The sequence below is a fragment of the Bidens hawaiensis genome, unplaced genomic scaffold (assembly GCF_021521415.1).
Source record: "Bidens hawaiensis isolate Kalapana, Puna unplaced genomic scaffold, B.hawaiensis_p1.1 tig00041678_1, whole genome shotgun sequence".
In the NCBI taxonomy this organism is placed as follows: Eukaryota; Viridiplantae; Streptophyta; class Magnoliopsida; order Asterales; family Asteraceae; genus Bidens; species Bidens hawaiensis.
Window position 1 is genome coordinate 1 of NW_027497378.1, and position 27,001 is coordinate 27,001.

General features: G+C 32.4%; 1 protein-coding gene and 1 pseudogene across 1 annotated transcript; one reads left to right on the forward strand and one right to left on the reverse strand.

The window, feature by feature from the left end:
* The first annotated feature begins 10,264 nt into the window (after positions 1-10,264).
* LOC143593106 (homeobox-leucine zipper protein ROC5-like) lies at positions 10,265-12,290 on the forward strand. The gene is made up of 7 exons (XM_077072836.1): positions 10,265-10,425; positions 10,514-10,631; positions 10,759-11,024; positions 11,132-11,477; positions 11,569-11,670; positions 11,767-11,955; positions 12,030-12,290. The coding sequence occupies exons 1-7, from the start codon at positions 10,265-10,267 to the stop codon at positions 12,288-12,290; spliced, it is 1,443 nt and encodes a 480-aa protein (XP_076928951.1).
* Positions 12,291-26,209: 13,919 nt separating this feature from the next.
* On the reverse strand, positions 26,210-27,001 carry LOC143593100 (nuclear transcription factor Y subunit C-3 pseudogene; annotated as a pseudogene).

Sequence of the window (27,001 nt, forward strand, 5' to 3'; positions counted from 1 at the left end):
AAAGGGATTCTAAATCCTTCTAAAATGTCGAGAATTTTAAGTGAATTCGTTGGAATCTTTCTCGAGTTTTTTTAACGAGAACAACGAATAAAATATTTTAGTTTTTTTTTTACTTTTTTTGTTTTCGATTTATATTTTGAGTTATGAATTTATTATTATTATTATTTTTGAATATATTTTTAGGGGTTTTTGAATATTCTTAATAGAAAATCCCTAAAAAAATTAAAAAAAAATCATAAAGAAAAATATAAATAATAAACAAAAAATTAAAAAAACTAAAATGTTTCCACCGTTATCCTCGTTAAAAAAACCGATTCCAATTCATTTGTCAAACGAGCACATCAAAAAATGAAATTGGATTTCAATTCCTTCAAATTCCAATTTCTGTTTGAATGTTCAGATTTCAAATCTCATTCCTTCCAATTCCAAATCCTATGCAAATTCCAATTCCATTCTATTCCGTGAAACGAACGCGCTCGATAATAAACTAAAGTGATACTATCTTGTTGGTTAGCAGAAAAAAGTGTTTTGACAATCCCTAAATTATTTTAATATGATTAACAAAAGTAAGGAAGTATTTTTTAAAAGGTTATATAACTAAATTATTTTACTATGATTAACAAAAGTAAGGAAGTATTTTTTTTAAAGGTTATGTGGTTATATTCTTGGTAAAAATAAGCAGTCTAGAAATGGGGATGCAAACGAGATGTATGATATATTAGAGTTGATTCAAGTTCCACAGTAGTTGTTTGAAAGTAGTTTAATAAGAATTTGGGCAATTAGGGCCCTCCACTTACTATCACCCTACAAAGTTTTTTCTAGCCCAAAAGGGTGAAAGTTGGACAAAACTTTGAATATTTTGTTACAAAACATTGACATTGTTGTAAAATAACTATAGCCTATTAGCAACATAGAGAGAATAAAGGAAATAATTTCTTATTTATATATCAATATGAAGCATGAGCCCTCTATTTATAGGCTCATTACATTGATTACATAATTAACATAAAGATGAGTTAAGTACATGGAGAGTCACAATATAACGGTACATAAGTGGAGAGTCACCGTAATAACTATAATTCATAACACTCCCCCTTTATTATTTACATGCATACACACATGTTGAAATAAGATAGTGTATTATACATTTGATAATGTTGTTTTGTTAAAAATCTTGCTAAGAAAACCCATTGAGACAAAACCATAGCTTTTCTTTTTATTCCCTTCAAGTATCCATAAGAATACAATATAACAATTATCGTTTTGTTTAAATATTGATGCATCCTATACTTAAGTTTAATTGCTATTGGTGAGATTTTTTCATTGGGTATGACTGATTGATTGATAATATTATTCGTATTATTATTTAAGTTAAAGTTTTTTATTTCTTTTTTCACATGTTTATGGATGCTAACCTCTTTAATAGTATGTGCCAATAATGTGTGTGAGTGGCCACGCTAGCACCACACTTACATGTACATTAGGTTAAGTAGATTAGTATGAGAATGCACGGGTATAGCTAGCATTGAAACAAGGACTATGTAGCTAAAGGCTAGCATCTATGTCGTTTATGTTTAAGACACTTGTAATTTAGTGTAGAATTTGCAATCCAAACTATGGACAAGGTTGTATGACTTGTCGTTGTAACATCTTGGATTTTTCGTTCATGTTTAAACCGATTCGGGAATGTAATTCGGATCTTTCGAAATATTTAAAACTTGTATTTAACTTGGTTTAACTTGTTTTATAATTCCACAACTTTCATTTATGCCAAATAGCCCTTAGAAACTCTTAAAAACGCTTAAAATGGCTAAAAATGTATTTTCGGGAACTACAGGGACTAATTTTGCCAATTCGTTCATATTTTTGACTAAATTAACAAAACTTAAGCTCCAAGTTATGTCAATTAATGTTTTAAAATATCCCAAGTCTTTTTCTTGATGCTTAAGACAAGATCTTTAAGATATTGGACATGATTTTGTCATTTATTGATTATTTTGTTTCCTAAACAAGTTCATTTACCAAATAAACGAATTTATGGACTTTATTATTTAAACTAACATAACCTAAAACCCAAAAACTACCATCCTTGGTCATTCATAACATCAAGCCCACGAAATTCTTCTTTCCCATTATCACATTCTTCAAGTTTAATCGAATTCTTACAATACTAGTTGACTTTGGTGTTCAAGGCTTCTTTGACCATGATTTTCTCATTCTTCTATTCATCTCTGGTAAGTTGTCTTCTGTAAAAATTGTAGGTTTTTATTTGTAGAACAAAAGCCCTCAATCAATTTTACTGATTGATAGGGTTTTGCCGGTCAATTGCTTTCCGACTCGTTTAAGGGCATATTAGTCAACAACTTTGACCAATCGATTTCTAACACTTCTGGTCGGAAACGACTTTTGGTCCAGACGACTTTTATTTTTATTTCGAGATTTTAAGTCCACTTACCAAAACCCAACTTCCGACTCCTTGTCCGGATTCTAGTCAGTACCACCTCGCTTAAACGTTAAATATATCATAACCGGAGTTCTAGACATCCTTGGATCGATTCCAACGGCTATGTTCTCAGTTTTAATCATAATATATTATCTCTAAGTTTCAAGTCTGTTTGGTTTATCTCAGTCAGCACATTAAAGAACGGTTCGTTCGTTTAATTATGTTTTTAGTCTATTTCTCGCACACTCGCCTAAGCAATAAGGTGAGATATCATTCCTCTTTTTTTTTTTTACTGTTTTAAACCGTTTCAAGGCCATATGCGTACTACTACTTTCTTTTATATTACATACATACACAAAACTAGCAAATGAATGATTGTGTCTATTCAATCAAATGTTATTTGTTACTTGCTCATGTGCTTACATTATATCATATTCGGAGAGATCCATCATAATCACATTATAGTATGATCATACCATTGCCCTTATTCATGAGGCATGGTCAACCGACAATCACATTTGTATGCTAGTCATAGTAGCCATAGTCCGTGTTTGTGAGGCTATGGTCAACTGACACACTATTTGCTCACGATTTGATTGATTATTACTCGCATTATTTTGTTTGCGCGGTCATTATTTTTCATTTAGTGTCAAAACTAGTGATCATCTCACTCAGAATGTGTTATTGACAAATCTCTGTTATTTTCTACCTATGCAGTATTACCAGTTGATTTGAAGCTAAGGAGAAAAACACATAGAAAGACCTTCGACAATAAAATAAAGAGTAGTTGTATTTTATTTTGTTTTAGTAATTTGTTAAACTTTGTGTACTTGATTGAAATTTGAAATAAATAAATAGATATTGTCATATTTTATATTGTATGATAGTACCTTGTGAGCTGGGAACCACGGTTCGTACCCTGACATTTCCGCCTTAGGTTGGGGTGTGACAACCGTTGCGTTTTTCAATGAAAATTTCCATGTTTAAGAGTTGTGTTGCATGTGTAAACCCAATAGCTGAAACCCGCGGGTTTGGGCGTTGTTGAGATTATTCACAATCATTTTTCCACCCACGAATTTCTGTTGGTAATGTCTTCACTAACAAATAATCGCAGACGAAATTGCTAACAACGGGTATCACAGTTATACAATAAAAGTAGGCTTCTCAAATATTTAACTTCTTTTCTTATGTTTATCATACAAATATATAATTTACGTTATGTTTTTGGAGCATTCCACACATATAGGGCTATAAACGAACCGAACGAACACGAACAAGGCCTTGTTCATGTTCGTTCATTAAGAAAATAATATGTTCACGAGCGGTTCGCGAACACTTACCGAACGAGATTTTATGTTCGTGTCCGTTCATTAAGGAAATTAATGTGTTCACGAACGGTTCGACGAACACAAATAAAATTGGTGGAGCCTAGAGATTGAGACCAGTGTATTAATCAATGTGAATAATGAAAGAATGTAAATGAATCGATTGAACACGAATAAGGGCATGTTCTTGTTCGTTCATTTAACTTTAAAAGAACATAGCCACTTAATCGAATAAATATTTATGTTCATATTCGTTTATTTAAAAAAGGGAAATTTGTGTTCGTTTTTTAAAATCTAAACAAACATAACTAAACAAAGATAAACGAATATACATAAACAAATGTAAATGAACACAGGCAAACATAAACGAACTTAAATGAAAACAAATTAACAAATATAAAACCTTTAAGTAGATGGCCTATCTAGATAATATTTAATTATTTTCTATTAACACATAAATGAACATAAATAAACAAACATAAACGGGCATAAATAAACGAACGTTCATGAACATAAATGAACGAACGGAACATGTGTTCATGTTCGCTCGTGTAATTAAACGAACACAATTTTTTTGTTCATGTTTGCTCGTTTATTAAATAAACGAACATAAATGAACTTCTCGCCGAACGGTTCACGAAAGTTCACCGAACACTCGGTTCGTTTACAGGCTTACACACATACATAACACAAAACAAAACATTTATATAATGACGTGTTCTCTCGATATTTTAATTGAAACGTGTCTAAATCAAATAATTTATGATTTTTTTCTTGTTGTTTTAATATACTACGGTATATTGCGTCACAGAAGATTATAACCTCTATGAAAAATGCTCTATATATTAATGTTAGTACTCGAATGAAAAAAATATCTACTTCTGCATCTTTTAACCCTAAAAACAAAGTTTATTTCTTCGCTAACTATGTTAGGGGGTGTTTGGTACAGAGAATGGAAATGGAGAGAAAATAGAAATGGAAATGGAAATGGAATTGTAGAGAAAGAGAATTGGTATGGAGAATGAGAATCGTTTCTCTTGTTTGGTACACGAGAAAATAAACAGAGAACTCTACCATACCCAACCCCACCTCCACCCAACCTGACACCACTTACCACCGCAGCCCCACCACCACAGCCCCACCACCACCAGCCCCACCACCACAGCCCCACCACCACCACCAGCCCCACCACCACAGCCCCACACCACCAGCACCACCACCACAGCCCTTTCTTCAACCACAGCCCACCACCACCGGCTGCCGTCACCAAACCCCCTTCTTCAACCACAGTACACAAGAAATTAAAAAGATTCAAATTTTTGGAACATAAGATATAGAAAAAGGAGGCTCAGATCTGTCATCACTGCTTCTTTGGAGATTTTGTGGTGGTGGTTGTGGTGGCGATGATGATGATGATAATCAGAAGCCACCTGCAACCACCGCCGATTTTCACCACCACTGTCACCCACCTGCGACCACAATCACCCGACCATCTGAAAACCCTAACCTACCACGAACCACCACTTGAAACCCTAATCTCCGTTCACCCGTACCACCTGCAACCTACAACCGGTTACCATCTCTGTGTTCACCACTGCGAACGGCGGAGACGGGGTGGTGGTTGCAGACTTGGAGACGAGGTGGCGGTTGCAGACTTGGAGACGAGGTGGCGGCCGGAGACGGGGTGGTGGCCGGAGACGAGGTGGTGGCTTGAGACGAGGTGGTGAGAAATGGATTTCTCTTTGTTTTAAAGAGAAATGGAATTCTTTAGTTTTAGAGAAATAGAAAGAGAAATAGAAATGAAAAGTGGAAAACAAACAAAAGAAATATTTCTAATTCCATTTCTCCCCAATCAAATCCCTCTACCAAACACCCCCTTATAGCATTCCGCCGTTTGTAACACACTGAGGTTCTTTGTTTCTTCTTACAAACACGGTCAAAGCCCTTTGTTGTCCAAATGTAGACCCCAACAATGCTTCTCCATATCAATATCGTTTCTTCTCAACAAAATACTGGAGTTCATCTTTCTTTCAGGTTATCGTGTATCATTCTATTTATATACATACAAAATATCTATTGCAATTATTTAACTTTAGCATTTACATATGCGTATTGATCCAAAAGACACCTACATGGCTATTATTAGCTAGGGATGAGCTAGTATCGATCGTGAATTTCCCGATCCCGAATTTCCCCAAAACTTGTTACTGATACCGAAAATGCTCAGTTCGGTACCGGTACCTTTGAAAAAAATTCAGTAAATACTAGTACCGGCTGGCATTGATCTCGGATTTTCGGACCCAGATTTTCTTAAAAGCTTGATACATATACCAAAATGTTCGATTTAGTACCGGTATCCGGATCCTTTTGCTCATCCCTAGTTATCATAATCTAGATTAAAATTTTCGCTTTCATTTATTGTTAAAATCAAATCAAAGTTAGGACTACATTCCTGGATTAAGATGTTGATTATAGCATATATAAGTTATCCGGTAGTTGATATTTTTGAAAATGCGTTAGTATTTCACTTGTTATACACATGACAAATATGTGTAGTTATGATTTTGTGTCAATAAATATTCAACTTAAGTTGATTCCTGAATTTTTCTAAGTATATGAAATATATGTCATGATGATTAACTTGTAACACATATAAAAAAATTTTAACCTTTATATTTGTAATAATAACTAAAACAATAATTTTTAGGATAATTGACAATTTAACATGCTTTATATTTTATTGGTAATCTAAAAATGTTGTATGTTTTATTCTTTTACCAAATATTTCACAAGTATCATATGTGATATTCTATTTATTCAAGCATTTATTAATTAATATCTTTGACATTAACATTCATTATTTTTGTTGTTATTGCTTCATATTTTAATGTTATATCTCTTTTTCTTTTTTATATATAAACGTCAAGAAGTGGTTATAAAGTTTTGGGTTCAAGACTTGAACTTCAAGTCTCTGTTATGAAAAAAAATTCGTTGTGCATAAAAGAAATCAACGAAGAATCAGTTTGCAACAAATACATACATACATACATATATATATATATATATATGAAAAATTAATATTTTTTGTAAGATGATTATAAATAAAAACTAAATTTAACATGCAATAATTTATAAAAAATGTATTGATATATGCATGATATCTTTTAAATTTTACTTTAACGTATAGAAGCTAAATATATTTTTTTCCTTTCCTATTAAAAGTAAATAGTTTATGGTAATAAACTTAACCAAAAGATTATCATTTATTATTGCACATAATTAATGAAAAAATGACAATGCAATTAATAATTTAATATAGTAATTAATTATTATGTATGTTCAAAATTTTTATTAAATTGGTTATGAGATGGCAATTACAAATTTATGTCATTACAGTTTTCTATTTCTTTTTTATTTATTGATTTAGTATTTTATGTTTAGAAGTTGGCACCTTAACAAACTCTCCTTTTTCTTCAAAATTTATATATTTACCCTATATTACTTCAAATGTAGTCGATAAACATATTATAGTGTAATAACTTCAAAGAAAAAAAAATTTATATTAATAAGATGATAAAGATAAAAAAAAAAAAGAATCAACATGTAATAAGTTAGAAAAAACGTATTGATATGTAATTATGTGATTTCCATATAATAAACCGATGATGAATAGTTCTAAATTTTAATGATTACATCTAATTATATGAGTTGTATTTTGTCATTTTTCTATTTACTACACGCCAGGTAATGGATTTTCCAACTATTTAATTTAATCACCATTTACCATTTCATATTTTCTTTTATATGTGGACACAAATTATTGACTTCTTTATGCATTTAAGTAAATTTAATGAAAAAAAAGGTGCCCAAACTCCAAAGTAAAAAAGAAATGTGACCACATACATGAATTTGATTGTTAATGCAAAATATATCATATACTTTGAAAATAAAAAATAAAAATAAAAAATAAAAATAAAAAAATAATAAAAAATTAGCAAAAAGGAAAAAAAAAACAACATAATGCATAGTTAAATAATAAATATGTTTTTTTTTTCTTTCCATTTTTTCGTCTAATCAGTGTTATGTTTTCATTGTTTGCATTAACCACTAAAATAAATATCATTCCAACAAGAATGAGATATAATATTAAAATATAAGGTAATAACAACTTGTCTGTATATATTAACGTAACAAGTTAATTCGTACATTAATAATTACTCTTAATTTGTTTAAGAGGTATTAAATAATATCTATAATGTTACACAAAATAAAGTGAAATAATTTTAATACTCATAAAAAGTTTTGTTTTTGTATGGAGAATATAGAAAAATTTTCAAATTTAAAATTGAGAGAGTTATTAAAATATCAATTTGAACATATTCCTATCTACACCCCTTAACATACAACAAGCTGTCTTTCTCCCTCCTTACTTGGTCTCTCTCATGTCCTATCTACACCCCTTAACATTAGGGCTGACAATTTATACACGAGACACGAATACACGACATGTATCTACACGACTTTAACAGGTAACAGTAAGACCTTAACAGATTTCGTGTACTAAACAGGTAAAATACCTGATTACCTGTAAGTACCTGGTTAGATTTTTATAATTAAATATATATATATATATATATATATATATATATATATATATAAAATATTATAATTATAAACTATTATTATCCATTTATCCCCAAACCCTAACTCCCGTTTCCACTTTCACGTTTCCAAACCCTAACTCACTTCTCCATCGCCGCCACTACTTCTCCGGCCAAACCTCTCTTCGCCCACCGCCCTTCTCCGGTGATTCCTCTGCCACCACTTCTCAGCCGGCACCACTTCCTCACCGGACTTTCACAGTTTCTCCACTCCATTGTCAGAGCCGCCGCCGCCCGCCGGTGCTTTCTTCTACTTAGTAATGTTGCTTGATAAAACTATATGAATATGCCCAATTGTCCATTTGATTAATATGACTAATTGACTATACTTATTTTGTGTGTAGATTTGATTGTTTGCTTACTTGGAATTGAAGATTTGAGAAGAAAGACCAATTGGAGCTTGGAAGTTTGGAACTTGATGTTATTTGATTAGAATTCGGATACTTTATTTTAAGACTTTTATGAACTTTTAACGACTTTTGTTTGCTTGTTATTGTTTGCTTCTATGGTTTTTTGTCTTAAAATTGATAAGGATCATGGATTTATGTTTTATTTTAAGACTTTTATGAACTTTTGACGACTTTTCCTAAACAGGTTGTCAAATTTGTGTTATTAAACAGCTCTTATCGTGTATTACAGGTATTAACAGATTCGTGTTTGTGTTTAGGATACAGGTACACGAAAAGTTTTCGTGTCGTGTACAGATATACCCATTTCGTGTTCGTGTCTTATCGTGTACGGATATATACGATATGCCAGCCCTACTTAACATATTCCTATCCCTTCACTTCACATAAGTACATCACTTACAATTTTTCATCTTGTTGGTTAAAAGGATATTAGGAGTAAGCTCCTAATTGATTAACTACCCTTAGCAAGTGATAATTTAACTACTTGTTTGTCTATTTTAGTATTTGTGACCATATTTTTTTCGATTTATTTGTTAATCGCAGTTTTTGAGTTTCTTGTATAACTTTTTTTTGATGAAAATGTTTTTATTGTTATGAAACACATACCTTAAATTATTATTTTATGAGGGGTGCTAATCATTTGTATTCAGGTCAAAAAATTTAAAGTTAATCGCTTTCTAGTTTTTCGTTTCGATGTAGAGAATAAAAATTCATATTCCTTGTTAAAATCGAATTACGAAATGTTGAGCTTTGAATCAAACATGCTCGAAAATCGAATTTGAATTGCTGCACACACACACGTATATATATATATATTATATTCTTTTTGTAAAGCATATCATTTTTTCTTTTTGTTTATATGACACGTACAATTAAGTCCAAAATCTATTGCATTCGAAAACTCTACCCTCTAAGTCTCGTCGCAACATTTTATGTCGTTTGTGCTAATTAACCTGAATTTAGATCTCGAATATGTTTTTAAAATCTAAAATAATTTCACACGGGTGTTTTCTAATTGAAAAAAACAATTTAATTCATGAAAAATTCACGAAAAACCAACTCAACACCCAAGTTTGTATTTATTTTATTTTTATTTTTCTATATCTTTTACTAGATGAAATTAAACAAACAATGTTTAATTATTATATGCTTAGAATTTGTTAGAAATGAAACAAAATAATATATATGAAAGATAACGTTTGTCTTTAATTATTGTTTTTTTATTACAAAAAATATCAAAAACAAAAACTTTTCTTCAAGATTAATATATATAATTTAATTATAGTAAATATAAGAAACAAAAATACATAAAATACTCTCATCATAGATAACTTCTTATTAATCCACTAATTACTCTTTATTAGTTTATTAGTGGCGGATTTTAAAGTGCACTTTGCATGATGATTTTACAGACGAAAGCCAAAAATGAAAGGATTTAATTATTCTAGGGAAGAAGTTATACCTACAACCACGTCTAGTGGAAACGAGCATTTAGAATTCACACCCAGTGACGAACATGAAATCCATCGTTCTTCGAGTTCCCAAAGGGTACAACACACTCGTCATCAAATTGAAAGACTCGAAAAGTAATTCATATTTCCTTTCAATTATTGACCAAATTTTAAGTTCATGCATATATAGTTTTTTTAATTATATTTTGTTTTGTCGTACTAGATTCTTTAAGAAGAAAGATCACCCTTCCAAGGTAGAGATGATAGAAATTGGAAGGGAACTCAAAATCGAAGAGAAAAAGGTCAAATTTTGGTTCCAAAATAGAAGATCCCAATTGAAGGTAATGTTTAGAGTTTAGACTCTCTATTTTTTTTAACTGCAAATGTTACCTCTACTCTTACTCCTAACCCACTATTATTTGGATGACATCTAACTGGTATTAAAAACTATTAACTACATTTGTGTAGGCTCAAATGGAGCGAGATGAAATGAGTATTATGAAGAAAGAAAACGAGAAACTTAATATTGAGATATTAGCATTGAAAGAAGTTGTAAGGAACTCGATATGCAGAAATTGCGGTGCGCAAAAAACTATTCTAGACAGTGTCATTGAACATCATAAACTCAAGATGGAGAATGAGCAATTGAAAGAGAAGCTTAGTTACGTAACGAGTCTCATCAATAAAAAAATCGGCACACCCTCGACACTTGCTAGTGACACAACCAAGGACGAGTTAGCAGGTACACAAGTATATCGGCCTCCTTAGTTGACAAAATTGTTTACACTTTTTAACATATGCCATAAACTATAAACTTTCACTTTATATATATACTTTCTAGCTCCATTAGTCCATTACTAACAAGTTTGGAACTCGCAGTAGGAAGCTCCAACAATAACATTACAAACTCACAAATGGGCATCGAGATAGACATTCAAAGGAGCGAATATCTGCTTGAGCAGGCGTCAAGTGCCATGGAAGAGCTCTTGAAGCTTGAGCTAGTCAATGCTCCAATGTGGAATAGAAATAAGGAAGGTGGAGGAGAAACCCTTGATTTCAATGAGTATGTAAAGCTTTTTCCTCTTTATCTTGGCATAAAGCCACCTGGATTTGTATCCGAGGCTACAAGGGCGAGCAGTGTGGTACCGATGAATAGTTCAACCCTTGTAGAAGCATTACTCAATGCGGTAACTTTCCTTTTTTTTGTTTGATAGTTCAATAGAAAACTAAGGGTTTAATTAACTTATACAAAAATTTGATTAATTTTGTATATTATAGGATCGATGGAGAGAAATGTTTACGGGTATGATCGGAAGTTGTACTACGATGGAAGTCATATCTAAAGGACTAGGAGGCTCAAAAAATGGTGCTCTCCAACTTGTAAGCCTTCTTCAACTTTTTTTTTTCTTTTAATCTCCTCTACTAAAATTAAAGTTTTGAAGTAAGCAAATGCTAACATAGCAAATATTTATGCAGATGAAAGCCGAAATTCAACTAGTTTCGCCTTTAGTGCCGGTTCGATTCCTGAAATTTATTAGATTCACCAAAAAACAAGCAGATGGGATATGGATCGTGGTTGATGTTGGTTATGGAATGGAAGGACACCTAACAAGAAGGTGTCCTTCTGGGTGTATACTAGAAGATATGCCAAATGGTTTATCCAAGGTATGGTATATATAAAATCATTTGTATATATGCTTTTATTACATAATGTCTATGTTATAATTATATATGTGTAGGTTACCTGGATCGAGCATGTTCAATACGACGAGCAATCAGTCTCTCATCAGTATCGCGGGTTAATTAGCTCTGGTCTTGGCTTTGGTGCACAAAAATGGATTAGCGCACTTGTGCGTTACTGTGAGGGATTAAGAGCCACCACTTCACCTACCCATAACACCCACTTGTTAGACGCTACAAAACGAAGCTTGAAATGCCTAGCACAACACATGACGAGCATTTTTTGTGCTGCGGTTTGTCTGACTAAGAATGGGATTTAATTAGGAACGAGCCGGGAAGACCAAGGATCATGGCACGCAAGTGCGTAATTGGTGAATCATCGGGACAAATCACCAGTGCAACCTATTCGATGTGGATACCAACAAACCATCAACACTTGTTTGGTTTGTTGCTAAGAGAAGACTTGAGGTGTATGTGGGATTTGATATGCAATAAGATTGCTACCAATAGCATGATCTATTTCCCGCTAGGCCAAGATAAAACCGGCTCAAACCACATCTCGATTTTGAATTCCAATGTAAGTCGAAAAAGCTACTTTCCACTTGTATTACTAATCTTAATTATAAAAAGATAATTTTCTAAGTTTATTTGTTTTTATCATGTAAGACACCCACGAATAAAAATCAAATTATGGTGTTGCAAGAGACTTCGAGTGATATAACGGGATCACTCATTGTCTATGCAACTATGGATTCTCCGACAGTATCCTTGGTGATGGATGGCAAAGACACTTCTTCAGTGGCTCTCTTGCCATCAGGGATATGTATTGTCCCAGGTTATGGTGAAGATGGCACAGGTGCAACGGATGGTGAACGTGGATCTATGGTGACTGTGGGATTTCAAGTATTACAAGCTACCTCAAGCCAAACAATGGAAACCATCAACACCTTATATGATCTAGTTTCACAAACAGTTCTAGGAATTAAAGATATTGTTCAATCAAATCGACAATGATAGTGGATGAGTGTTTGAACCATGTATTCGAGTCTAGTGTTGGTGTCTGAGTTAAGGTCAAGTTTTGTGCCATATTCAGTTATTTATTAGTCTTTGGACCGGTTGCTCTATGCAATATTATTAGTCTAGTTATTATATATATTTATTTTAGTTCTACATATGAGTTGTCTTTCTGCAATTTGCAAATGAACTTGGTTTTATGTAAAATATAAAGAAAAATTATCAAAAGTTACAACTTGTGTGTATATCAAAAGTTACAACACACACACACTAATGTAAACAATGTAAAATCTGTAATATATACAAAACTTAAACAAATTCTTAAACTTTTGAGTAAAGCACGCGGATGGTATCTATGGTTGGAGACTTGGAGTCAAAATTTTGAATTAATTTCGTCTAACATATGAGAGTGAGAGAAGGGTGTTTTCTAAGGTTGATGGTTAAATGTGCAATAAAAACATTTTTAGACATAAAATTAAGAGGATATATAGGATTTTTAGTTATTATTACAGTTCATCATCTTAATTGATATTACAGCTCATGCATTAATAGTGATTAACATGAAAATATATTGAACGTAAATTAGTTAACATAAATAAAAGTTACATTATAATAAATGCAAGGATATTTATAACAATTAATACAGCATTAATATATGTAAGAACAGTGGCGAAACTTTGACTAAGACACCGGGGGGCCGGACTCAAAATGTATACAAAATTTCACAAACGAATAAGATTGGTGTATTGTTTTTAATCTAAACTATCATCTTTTGGTCGTTGTTGGTTTCAACTAACGAATTGGGTGATAACGATCCCACATTTTGTAAGAATAAGTTTTCAACGGTCCGCAACGAACAAAATTCTAACGTCGTTAGTTGTAGGTTACCGGAAAAATGTTTTTGGCCGGAAAACTCACATTTTTTCCAGAAAACACAATATTTTCGTCTCAAACATCTTTGTAACCTTGGATCGGACCTTTAGAAACCTTGGATCAAATCTAACCATTACATCATCTACTTTAACATTCAAAAGCAAGTCTTTCTCAATGTAACAAATACAACTATCACTTAAATTTTCATCACCCATCCAATTGCTCAAATCGGACTTCATGCACTTCATTACCAAAAAAACATCTTTCAACGCTTGCGGTTACAACGGGTAAATGCGAGACTTAACTTTAACAAACGATACACCATGCAAATGAATAGTTTTTCTTTGTTTGAACCATCAATTAAACAAGTCAAGTGTTAATCATTTATCTCCTTTCAAATTATCGATGCATGTCGCAAGTTCAACCAGTACTCTTCTTTTATCACTTTCACCAAGATCGTAGAAATAAAATTGGACTGGGTATTGGGCTAAAAACTGTGTAGGGTTAGAATTAGTTGTGTTTGGGGCTTAAAAGTTGGGGTGGGTATTAGACCATTGGACTTAAAGATTTGTATTAAGCTCAAATTTAATAGGAATATCGTTTACATAACATTTTATATAATTACATATGTAAAATTTTCATTTCATTTCTTATTAGGGCCGATCATGAGGGCCGATCATGAGGGCACAGTGATCAATTTCAAAATTTTACAAGGGTTAGTTAGAAATTTTATAAGGGATGGCAGAACCCCTTCTCTTGTGAGCAAGTCTGCCAATAAATATAAGCTTTACAAGGAAGCTTTAATAAACCTAATGTGACAGTTTTTCTCAAAAGTTGTATTTGTTAAAATATTCATTCGCGCCTTTAGAAATTTCAACAACGCGTTTATAATACAACTGTTGGCTTCAACTAATCGTCAACGTCAATATCATCAAATTCGACCTCTTACAAGTTATAACGTAACGGAGCAAATTAACAAAAATGATTAGAACATGCATGCTCGGTTGTCATCCAACTTTAAAGTTAAAAGTTGCAAAAAGAGAAAGAAGCTAGGTATATAATATACATCATGTGTCAAATGTGATATCTCAGATGGCATCAAAGCTGTTAATCATTACCACTATTGATTCCATGTGTTGATCAGTTTCTAAGCAAGAAAAAAAGAAAAAAAAAATTGGTTGAAGGCGAAAATTTTTTGGGCCTTAAATAAATTATAATTTAGGTTGTGTAAAGAACTTTTGTATAAAAATAAGATTAAACACGTCTCAAATGAGGCTAGAACCTATAATCTTTTGGTTGGAAGTAATACTCCTTTGCCACTAGACCAGCTAGTGATTATAATTGATTTTAAACACTAAATATACATATAACATATAAAAATCTGGGCCTAGTAGGGTGTCGGGGGCCTGTGGCCGTCGATCACCCCGCCACACCTTATCCCCCACAACCCCCACGCGTTTTCTCACGGTTAAATTTTGATGATTTTGGCATTTGGGAGAAAAAGAAAAGGTGGGACGGCACCCTGTTTAGGGAAAAACAGGAAAACAAAATCAGAAATTAAGTGGAAAAATGCTTATGCGACGCTGATCAGGGTCATCTCCGAGAATCGCTAAATTTTTTTTGTCGAAGGCGAAAATTTTTTTAAGTCTTATGGGCTTACTTAGTTGTGATTTGAGCTGTGTAAAAATTTGCTTTTTATAAAAATAAGTTTAAATGAGTTGAGTAAGTGAATTTAAACATTAAAAATACATATATTTTTCATTAAAAATATATATATATATTAAAATCGGGTTTAATAGGATGACCGGGTTGGAGACCGTCAACCACCCTGCCCTCCTTTCCAAACCGGCAATGATGCATATATGACATACATGTAAACAGAAAGTGGAATGACTTCCTCCCCTCTTACCTCTTAGGTTACCTATGTTACAGGATGTGTGGGATAATGTAAATGTCTTACTAGGTGTTTCAGTTATTTAAAAAATAATAATAATAGACAACTTTATAGGATAGCAACAAACTTTCAAAAGTGTTTCAATTAAGGCACTCAACTTTAAAAAGTGTTTCAATGAAGTCACTCAAATTTCATGTTTGATTAAATTAAATGTTTTATCATGTTTTTTAGCCTTTTTCTTTTTTTGTTTCACATAGGTAATCCTTTTATCTTTTTTTTTTAAGTTGACGCTGAGTGCCGACGTGAATTTAATTTTTTATTTTACAATTTTAATATAATTAATGTTTTTTACAATTTTTTAAATTTATCTACATATATTGCAAATTCCGACCCCCACATCTTATCCTCCATTTCTTTCTTGACGCGCAAAAAAATCGGCAAGACTTGATTCGAAGATTTAATGACTCGATTTGGGGAAAATAAGCATCAGTGACCTAATTGGAATACTTTTGAAAATTGGCTACTATTCTATAAGATTTTCCCTATATAATATTAAAGAAAAGGATTCAATTGCAATAGAGAGGTAGGTAATTTTGAATGGAAAACCCGACCCTACTGAAACCAAAATTATAGTTCTTTGGCATCGATAAGTTACTGTGCACGACCCGTTGAACTCTTGTCATAAACGTAATAGCTTCGGAGGCAAGGGACCAAAATGTATCAAAAACAAAAAGAATGAATACGTGTTGATTCTCGACACACGTTTTCTCATGCTTAGCAATTTTCCTGATTCCACCTTCAACAAAGCCTCCCTAACAACAAACCCAATATCCCTAAACCCGACAAGAGGATACTCCAATATGTGGATATTATATCTACCTATTCTAATAAAGTAAAATAAATGTGGACACTTTTCATGTTTTGGTTAATTCTCACAATTTTTTCCCTCCAAAACTAATATATGTAATAAATCAATAATTATTCACTTTCCTTTTACACTATATTTATATAATATCTATATATTTTTATAAATATAAATATTAACATATTATTTTACTACATACTTCAAAATACTTTGTGAATTTCAAAAATCACCAACAAATCATATTTCTCAAATGAAAATTGTTTCTGGTTTTTTATGGAACTTAAATTTGATATTATGGGTCAAAAGTTGGTAAATAGATTATTTCGTACAAGTTAACTACATTTAGGTCAAAATTTGTTATGGGTCAAAAATGAAAATTTTGAGTATTTTTAAAAGTTTGAGAATGCAAAATAGATTTATCGTCAAATTTGTTATGGGTTCAAAGTGTTGACCTTAAAATGTCAAAAGTATGAAAGCTAGAATTTTTAACATGATTCGGGTTTCAAATTTATTTTTAAGGGCATTTTTTAAAATAATCAAAAGGTTCGGGATTTGGCAAACTGACTATTTTTCCCTCAGCTATTAAAATGTAAGAAAAGATTGCGAAAACTTTCGACATATCACCCCCATGCCTATTAATGCTTCTAACTTTTATCAATTTTGAAATATTTATGTCAACATTAATTTTTCCTTCAATGATGATCAGAACGTTGTATGGAAGCATGTCATGGAAAACTATGCTCAAATGAAACAAAATATTCACAAAATTGGATGGGTTAACATGTTATTTTTTATGTTGTCATTATGACAAAGTCGAGAAGCTCTCTGAAACTTATTAAAATCTTTTTCATGGTGTAACTCAGAAAAACATAGCTTTTGAAGAACATCCATTGTTACAATTTAATGTTCTACTTTCCTTTAATGATAATGCTCCTTTTGTATTTAGACTGAGTGGTTAGAACTACTATCGTATAAGAAGCTTTATTTCCGAAATTGGTTCATAACCAAAAATCTTTCAATGATACATATATGGCACCGAGAATGAATTTTTCAATAGAAAGAAATATTTTCGGGTACGTTTTTGCACGAGCATTTTTTATTAAGTTCATTTAAAAAAAAATAATTTTGTGATATAAATAAAATCAATTTATGTACACATTGTATAGATACAAGCATAGATGTAATGCATTTTTTTTTATATACGCTATGTAATTATTTATTTTACTTATAATTTTATAATTTGAATTACCTCTTGTGACCGTGTATGACACGGGCTCTAAAACTAGTATAATTATATACGAAAAGAAATATTAATACCCCATTAGTTGCCGATACCTATCCGACCTTGATTGGGATAGCACGTGACCCGGCCCGTGGCCCCCATTTCACATGCAGCCGATTGGATTCTTCCCTTCACGTGATACCGATATTTATTCTTTTGTGTTTTGTTTAAATAAATAAACTATTAATTAATTTTGCAAATAAAAGAATAAGTAAAATACACTAATATTTTAGCCTTAACCAAGTTATTAGAGGGTATATATTTCTTTTTATGTATATTGTGATGTATGTATATGGTGATGGAATAGCCTAATAGAGTAATAGGTGTTTTCTATTTTTAGAGGTTAAGAGTTTAAATACGACTGTAGCGAGTTAGATAGATTTAGGAGTAAAGTATTCGTTGTTATAAAAAGGTGTATAATACATAGGCGACATTGAATGCTCATTAATAAAATTTGGTCGGAGAGATCAATGAAACCTCGGCGTACTCCTCTAACATATAATTTGAGATTGTTGAATCATAACCAGCACCAAAATATATAAATTACAGATTTGCATGAATCCATGATTATTTAGAGTCGGGGTGAATACATAAAACTGTAGACAAAATTCTTGACACTTTATTACAAGACATGAAACACTTATTGATTCTTATCTACTAAACAAACTTATGTTACATGATCTATGTGATCACTATATAATACATTCCCATCAAAAACTCCCTCATATTTTAAAAAATAAATAAACTAATTAAATACACACATAGACACATACATGATTAGATTAATTCATGAGCTTATACATCCAATTATATATTAATTGATTATTCTACTAGTTAATAGTATAATTAATTAATTAATTAATTTATTAATTAATAGCATCTTTTGTGATTCAAAGAATTATGGGAAGTATAGTAAGTATTGTGGTTATTGTAGGGTTCATGAGTAAAGTGTCCACTTGAAGTATTGGCATGCCTTTGAGTTTGAACATGATCCCTAGTGTTTGAAGACTTGGCTCTTGATTGTTTACTTCTTCTTGGATTGTTTGAAGATTGTGGGATGAACACTCCTGTTCCTTTGATTTCTCTTCTACCATTTTGCTCATGGAAACTTGGTATTTGGTTATGATTCGGGTGGTTTCTTTGCGAGATAACCTAAAATTAAAAACAAGAACATATGAATAATGGAAAGGCACAATATGATAGATACCGTGGTAAACACGTGATTCCCCTCTTATGTCAGGTTTTAATCTTGTTTGCACTAGTTTCTATCGTAACCTATTAAAGGTCACTTGACCAACATAAGCTGCGAATACCTGATCCCTTGAATTTTCAAAAGAGAGAGAGTGTTAAACCTGAAAAGAAACGGGAGAGCGGTAAAGGGTAGAGTCGTCGTCATCATCATCCATAATCAAAAGGGAGATCCTCTTACTCAAGTCTGCAAAGAACAAATCATCCTCAACAACTTCCATGTTTCGGCTCTTTTGCTAACCTTTTAAGGCGTCTCAGCTTCAAACAACTTAAGTAGTAGCAACAACTCCTTTTAGGTTGCTTTGGTGGAGTTGAATAAATAGAGCAAAGAGAAGGTATGGGCATTGAGTAAAGAATGTAAGAATAATATTATGTGTTGGGTGGGAGTATTCAATTCTACTAAGAGGCTGGACATGTGAAATAGAGGGACCCATTTAGCCAATCTGTCTGTTTATGTCCCACTAGAGGATCATATCATATCATGAAGTGTGTTTATGATTCTATCCAGTTGTTTGACAAGAAGATAGATTAGAACAGCAGAAACATAGATTTTTGTCATCCACAATATTAATCTTATGAGAATATACACATGGTTGTCGTTCTACGGTCTATACACTTGCTCGTACACCGCCAAATAACAAGACATGATACTGCAACTAGTTGTTGTTCAAAGTGGCAAGTAACTACAAGATAAATTAACTATAGGTGTCACACATGCATGCATGGGTTGGATATCTTATGCTTGTGGTTGATCCAAGCTTTCATGAGGTGGTTACTGTCAACTATCTATCTTGCACTTTTGTTTTTTTGTAGTTTTAATTAATATCTCATGTTTTTACAGGATCTTGAACATCAGCCACACAACAAGGTTATCGACTTGTAACGAGTCCAATCATAGATGAATAATTGTGCCGAGTCCAATCATACATGGATTCAAAGGTTAACCTATTCAGAAATCTCGGGATCTATGCCTTCTTAGGTTATACTAATAGTTCCTCATCATCTGCTAACCGTAATAATATTTTCCACGTAAAGAGTTTTTGGCCTTGAAAACAAAAAAAATTAAGACCCGAAGGAGCCAATATGTTTCAGTTACAAACTAATAGAGGAAATACTCAGTTGGACAATCTAATGAACTATTAGAGAATACTATAAAATATATTATTAGGGTTTGATTATTATATTGTTACCATAATTAGGATATTGTATATTTGTATTTGATTATGTTTCCTTGTATTTATCTTATTTTATTCCTATATATAATTGATCAATAATATATTATATCTTACGGGGTTTTTATTATTCTACATGGTACCAGAGCCTTGGGATTCTAACATGCTTTTTTCTCATCTTCTCGTTCTGCCCTAGGGACGTTTATACACACACTTTCTTGCTGTCGTTGTATCTTAAATCTACATGCCCACTGGCTAAAGTAAACCCCTATCGACTTATTATATTGTTACCGCAATTAGGAGATTGTATTTGATTATGTTTCTTTCTATTTATCTCGTTGTATTCTTATACATAGTTGATCAATAATACATTATACCTCACGCGATTTTCATTATTCTACATGAATTGTATATAATCAAGAACCTCAATTGAAATTCAACCAATTATGCCCATGAAATTTGGTGAACTTTCTAGTGTGACATTAATTATTTATATACTCCTCCGAATACTCACTGGAAAATTTTTGCCATCATCATCTCCATCTTCTAGTATCGGGGTGTAAACAATCCAAATCGCTCCTAAACCACATAAGATCGGTTTGCTTGAAGCTTAAATCGAGCCAAGCTTTAACGGGCTCAAGACTAAGACTTAAATAAACTTGTATAATAAACATGTCCGAGCTTCACTTATCTAGCTAGACATGACTATCGAGTCTAAATAAGCGTAATATTTATATATCTTTATGATAGAAATAATCAAATGGTTTATATATTTAATGTTATATATACAACGTCCAATTATTAATATATAATATTAATAAAAAAATGTATATAAATCAACTATTTTTGTTTGTTGTTCTAATGTACATGATTGTGGTTGCTGAAACATTAGAGGTGACAATATGAGTTGGTTGGGTTGGATTTGGCTGATGAGTTATACTTCCTCCGTCCCATTAAAAGTGTCTATATATTTTTTTTATTTGTCCCATTACAAATGTCTACTTTCAAAATTTATTAGCCAATTTCCAAGTTTATCCTTAAGCACACACAAATAGTATTAATAAACAATATGGTGGACCCGTTTTTCACGGGCATTATTGTCATTTGGTTAGCAAAAAAAGTAATCATTCAATCCACCTTAAACTTTGTGTTTTTTCAAACTAAGACACTTTGACCGGGACGGAGGGAGTAATAAGTTTGAGTTAGGATGAGTATGGGTCAGGATGGGTTTTTAAAATAGATGGTTATGATGGGTATGAGTAAAGATGGGTAAAGTTAATCCATCTTGACCCAAGGAAAGGTTAAATACAAAGAGTTTCAAAAACCCCTCAAAAAAATATTCAAAAAATTTAATAAAAAATTAATAACTAAAAAATATAAATCAAAAACGCAAAAAGTAAAATAACAAAAATGTCTCCCACCGTCGTCCTCGTTCATTAAAAAAACCCTGGTTTTGTCTCGATTTAGGTTCGGCCTTTTTCGGTTCATTTTTGTTTTTTTTCCGTTTCGGTATCTATTCAGTTTCAATGTTTTGGTTTTTGTTCGGTTTCGATTTCTATTTATTCGGTTTAGAATGGGTATAGGTCAATATGGGTAAAGTTAACCCATCTTGAACTAAGTAAAGGTTAAAATACAAAGGGTTTCAAAACCCCTCAAAAAATATTCAAAAAAATTAATAAAAAATAATAACTCAAAATATAAATCGAAAACACAAAAAATAAAATAACTAAAATTTTCCCCCCGTCTTCCTCGTTCATTAAAAAAGTAAAAAAACAACCTAGTTTTGTTTCGGTTCAGGTTCTGTTTATTTAGTTTTTTTTCCGCTTCGGTTTTGCTTTTTTCATTTCGGTTGGTTTCGGTATGTTCGGTTTCAATGATTTCGGTTTCGATTTCTCGGTTTCTATTCGGTTCCTTGGGTTTTGTTTGAAATAAAATTGGATAAAGCTTGTTTTAGTTCATTCTAATCCATAAACAAACTCATTTTAACCTAGAATCAAAAGTCACTAGCATTTTTCCAACCCATCTTGTAAAATTCTTTTGATCCATCCTGACCATTTTAGTTTTAAAAGTTATCCAAATTAACCCAAAACAACCCATTTGGGTTTGTTTTGTCACCCTTGGTTACAATGTTACATGGTTCAAATCTCCTATGGCCTGGTCTCGTTTCACAGATGTAGCGATTGTAGCTACTTCAACTCGATCAGATTTCTTCGTTGCTGTTGTCGTCGGTGCTTTGATTCTCATTAAACACTTCCCATGATCTTTGCTGTTGTCTCTATAATTATTTTGTTATTTCATAGAAAAGTTCAATGCTAGTTTTAATGGTGGTGGTTGGCAAATATTGACGGGAATGAAGGTGGGACACTGAAGACTATTTCTTATTAGTCGAATTCGATCTTGAATGATATCAATAACTATTATTTTTAAAGATATTTTAAATAAGCAGCATGATAAATATGGGTAAAGTTAAAATTCAAATGAAGACAAAAATAAAAATTATGATAAAGATTTTTGCCCACCCAAAACCATTTAAAAAATTCAAAAATGAATTAAAAAAATCATAACTCAATATATAAATAAAAAACAAAAAAAATTAAAAAACCAAAATGTTTCCCCATCATTCCGTTAAAAAAACGAAGAAAAGACACAATGCCGAAAATGAACAAACAACACAATGATAAACAAAAAAAGACACAATAATCACAAAATGTAACACAATGCCGAACAAAATATGACACAATGTTGAGTAATATAACACAATATCAAGAAAAAAAGAGACAATGTCAAAGAAACAAGACACAAGCAATGACGAAAAAAAAAACACAATGATAAATAAAAAGATGCAATGATCTTTTTTCCTCAACATTGTGTCTTTTTCGAGTTTTTTTTTTTTTAGAATGAGGAAGACGGTGGAAACATTTTTCGTTTTTTATTAAATTTTGAGTTATGATTTTTTTATTAATTTTTTTTATGTGGCTACAAATCCATCCCATCCTTCTCATTTTTGTTTCACTTTGTAGAATAACCTAACCCTCATAATATATATATTAAATGAATATGAAAAGAGTAACATACCAGAAGAGTTAGTTGCAGATGGAAGCTCATTTTTGTATGTTGATATAATGATATGTATATTGTCAACTGCATTGTTTATTTTAAAGCTATGGAGATTGACTTATAATAGATGGAGTAATATAGCAATATATGATAAAGAACCTTCAAAAGGCAGTATCATAAGTTGACATCAAATTTGAAATTATAGTTGTATTGGAACTATAAACAAGCAACAATATGCATGGTTCTATGCTTTAATTTTGAGTGGTCTCTACATAAAGAAAATATTCAGATTATGCGTGTTTTTGTTATGAACATGCAATGCTAATGTGAATTTGAAGTGATTCATTGTTGTGTTAAGAAAGGCAAACACACTAGGTTAATTGTGGTAATGGACTGTTTGAAACCCACCACTTGAGCCATCAGAGGCTTCATTCAACGTGCTATTAATCTGTCTAAGAGGTTCTATGAATGATTCAAAGGTTTTTCTTTTAGTGAAGTAAACACACTTTGATGTTGATTGATTCAAAGGTAGTCAGTTAATAGAATCATTAAGAGACTATCAAACAACCTCTTAATATATAAAGCTCAAGCTATATAGCGTGTTGTGTTGAGCTTATATCGTGTTTTGTTTACCACCCGCACCCCGGATATCAGTCTTTTTAACCAAAAATGATGTGCATAGTTTTGTAAAATAATTATCATGCATGTTGCCCCTAAGTGAATTTTTATTATTCCCTAATTTGGAATACCACCACATTTGATTTGTGTTTGGGCTTATCATCTCACTATAGAATAATTCAGCCCAGTATATATAGTTCTGTATTAATAATGCAACATGATCTCTATTTTGTTGTGACACATTCCTGAAAGCTCTAGTCTACATGATATTTGTCACATCAATAATCACTATTGACATACATAGAATGCTAAAAAAATTTAGTATACGATAATTAAACTACAATTTAAGACTGGTTATGATGTAAGTAAATTACTCATATTACATATATTTTTTAAGAACTTAGATGTTTAGTCTAATGTTTTACAAACGGGTAAAAATAATAGTCCGCACCATGGACGGATGTCATCTTTATCCGTTAAGTAGATGTGAAAACTGTACTAACCATATAATATTAAAAAAAAAAATATCAAATTCAACATATGAGCATACCACATAGACCAACTATTGTAACTATTTTTTTTTATTTGCCCATTTATGAAATACCATATTTGTTTTACCAAATGTACTCAAAATAATGGTCGATAAATATCCATAACAAATGTTCTGTCTCAAATACTAACCGATGTGTTTTGGCTATATCGACAGAGGACTAGAGAAGAAGTCTAGAATAAGGCCTTGTTCATGTGCAATGTTAGGTAACTCATGAAAATTGTGGTTTTTATAGATTTTATATAAAGTAAATTGATGTGCAATGTTAGGTAACTCGTGAAAGAGACATTAAGTGTGATACAAGAAGCTAGATCCCAAAGAAAAGTTGCAACACTTTATTAGTTTAATGAATCTGTTATATGGCTGATTAAAGACGCATACTGATGATGATGTGGTTTGATACAAAGTTAGCGTCTATATGTATGACAAAAGTACCTTTGGGGAGTATAATGATGTGCTTTGATATAAAGTTAGTGTCTATATGCGTGATAAAAGTACTTTTGGGGAGTTATGTAGGCGGTTTTAATGTATTTTTATGAACGACATTTCATATGAACAAATCAATTGCTTTGTGATAAATGATAATACTGCTAGTTTAAGGAAAACACATATTAGATGTAATAAAATTATATTTAGAAAAAGAGATATAATGATAAAAGAAAACTAAGATAAAACTCCTTCACGAGTTATGATAAAAATGTAAATCAGGAGAGCCGAACCATTTTGGTGGTCCAAGACTAGTGCTGTAAACGAACACGAATAAGGCCTTGTTCATGTTCGTTCGTTAAGAAAATAATGTGTTCACAAACGGTTCACGAACACTTAACGAACGAGATTTTATGTCCGTGTTCGTTCATTAAGGAAATTCCTGTGTTCACGAACGGTTCACGAACACAAACAAACACAAATAAAATCGGCAAAGCCTAGATATTGAGACCGATGTATTTATCAATGTGAATAATGAAAGCCTATAATCGAATCGAATGAACACGAACAAGTTCGTTCATATAACTTTAGAAGAACACGGACACTCTTCTTATTTTAATATATAAAAATATCGGGTTTTTTTAATCGACCGACAACAGAGTAGAACATGCTGAAAATCATCCCAAAAAAAATCTAAAAAATCGTTTTTTGCGAGCTTGAACTTTAGGATAACATTTTGTAACATATGATGCCATTGTACCGAAAAATAGCATAAAATCATTTAACCACCTAACATGAGTAACATCCTAAACATAGATCCCCGATACCCACAAGGAAACCATCTACCTGGTGGGCAATGAGTAATCAGGTATCCGACGGGGTATGGGATACATTTTACAATCAGGTATGGCACTCAGGCACTGGGATTATCAAAACCCAGCCCATTAGCATACTGCATACCTACTTCAAGTATTACTTTAACCGTTAGGTGTATCGATTAGATGAAGACAAAAAGAAGTTAAACACAAGTGAGTTGAAATGTCGTTGCTAATAAAAAGAAAAAATATGTGCGCAACCATGTAAAGAAGCACAATGATGAATAAAATCATAAATGTCGAGAAAAAGCCCATAGTACTGAAGTCACATTCTTAAAAGAGGCCACAAACATCAAACTTTTAAGGAAACAGTTGGAACAGTAAAAATCTTGATCATCACAGTGCAAGATTTGGCGTATACCTGGTTAAGCATCTTCCTGTGGTTCTTGCTGTTGCTGCTGTGGCCACATGTGCGGAGCCATGTAAGGACGAGGCTGCTGCCCATAAAGTGCTTGTGGGTCCACAGGCTTACCCATATACATCCCTGCACCACCAACCTGTGGAGGCGGCATATAGTAATACGGTACACCCTCAGTTGGAGCTCCAACTGGAATAGGCCCGGTTCTTGGAATTGTTGAGCCAATTACTTCATCTTTCAAATCTTCTCGTGGCACGATATCAACTAAAAAGTCAAAAATATCGGTCCTTGTGATTGCAGCAGCAATGTCATTTTTCTGAAGGGTCCTCCGTTTGTTTTCTTCAGTGTGGTTCCATGACCTTAAAGTCAACTCGAGAATAAACATTTCACATGCGCGTGCAAATATAACCGGTGCTTCAGCTGATATCATCCTCACATCTTCATCTGCTTTCATGATTTTCTTGATTCTAGCCAATGGAAGACTATGGTTCTTGAAATCAGTGGTTTGTTCAATCTCATGAAACTGGTTTGCCCAGAAGCTTTGGAGTTGTTGATGCAATTGTTGTTGTTGCTGTTGGTGGATGTGTTGGTACGCGAGTTGTTGGGCCAGCTGGGCTGGAGGAGAAGGAAGGCCCGATGTTTGTGATGGTGGGACCACCCCACCAACTGATGCAGGTGGTACGATCCCCATCATTTGATTTGGTGGATAAGGTGGCATGCTGTAAGGCATTTGAGCAGAGCTGCCTACAGTCCCCATGGCTGGGGCCTGACCGTGACCTTGTTGATCCATCTTCACATC

Coding starts and splice junctions, on each gene's coding strand:
- LOC143593106 (XM_077072836.1), top strand. CDS start 10,265: ATGAAAGGATTTAATTATTCTAGGGAAGAAGTTATACCTACAACCACG. Junction 11,025..11,131: donor AGTGACACAACCAAGGACGA/GTTAGCAGGTAC, acceptor TATACTTTCTAG/CTCCATTAGTCCATTACTAA. Junction 11,956..12,029: donor TGCCAAATGGTTTATCCAAG/GTATGGTATATA, acceptor ATATATGTGTAG/GTTACCTGGATCGAGCATGT.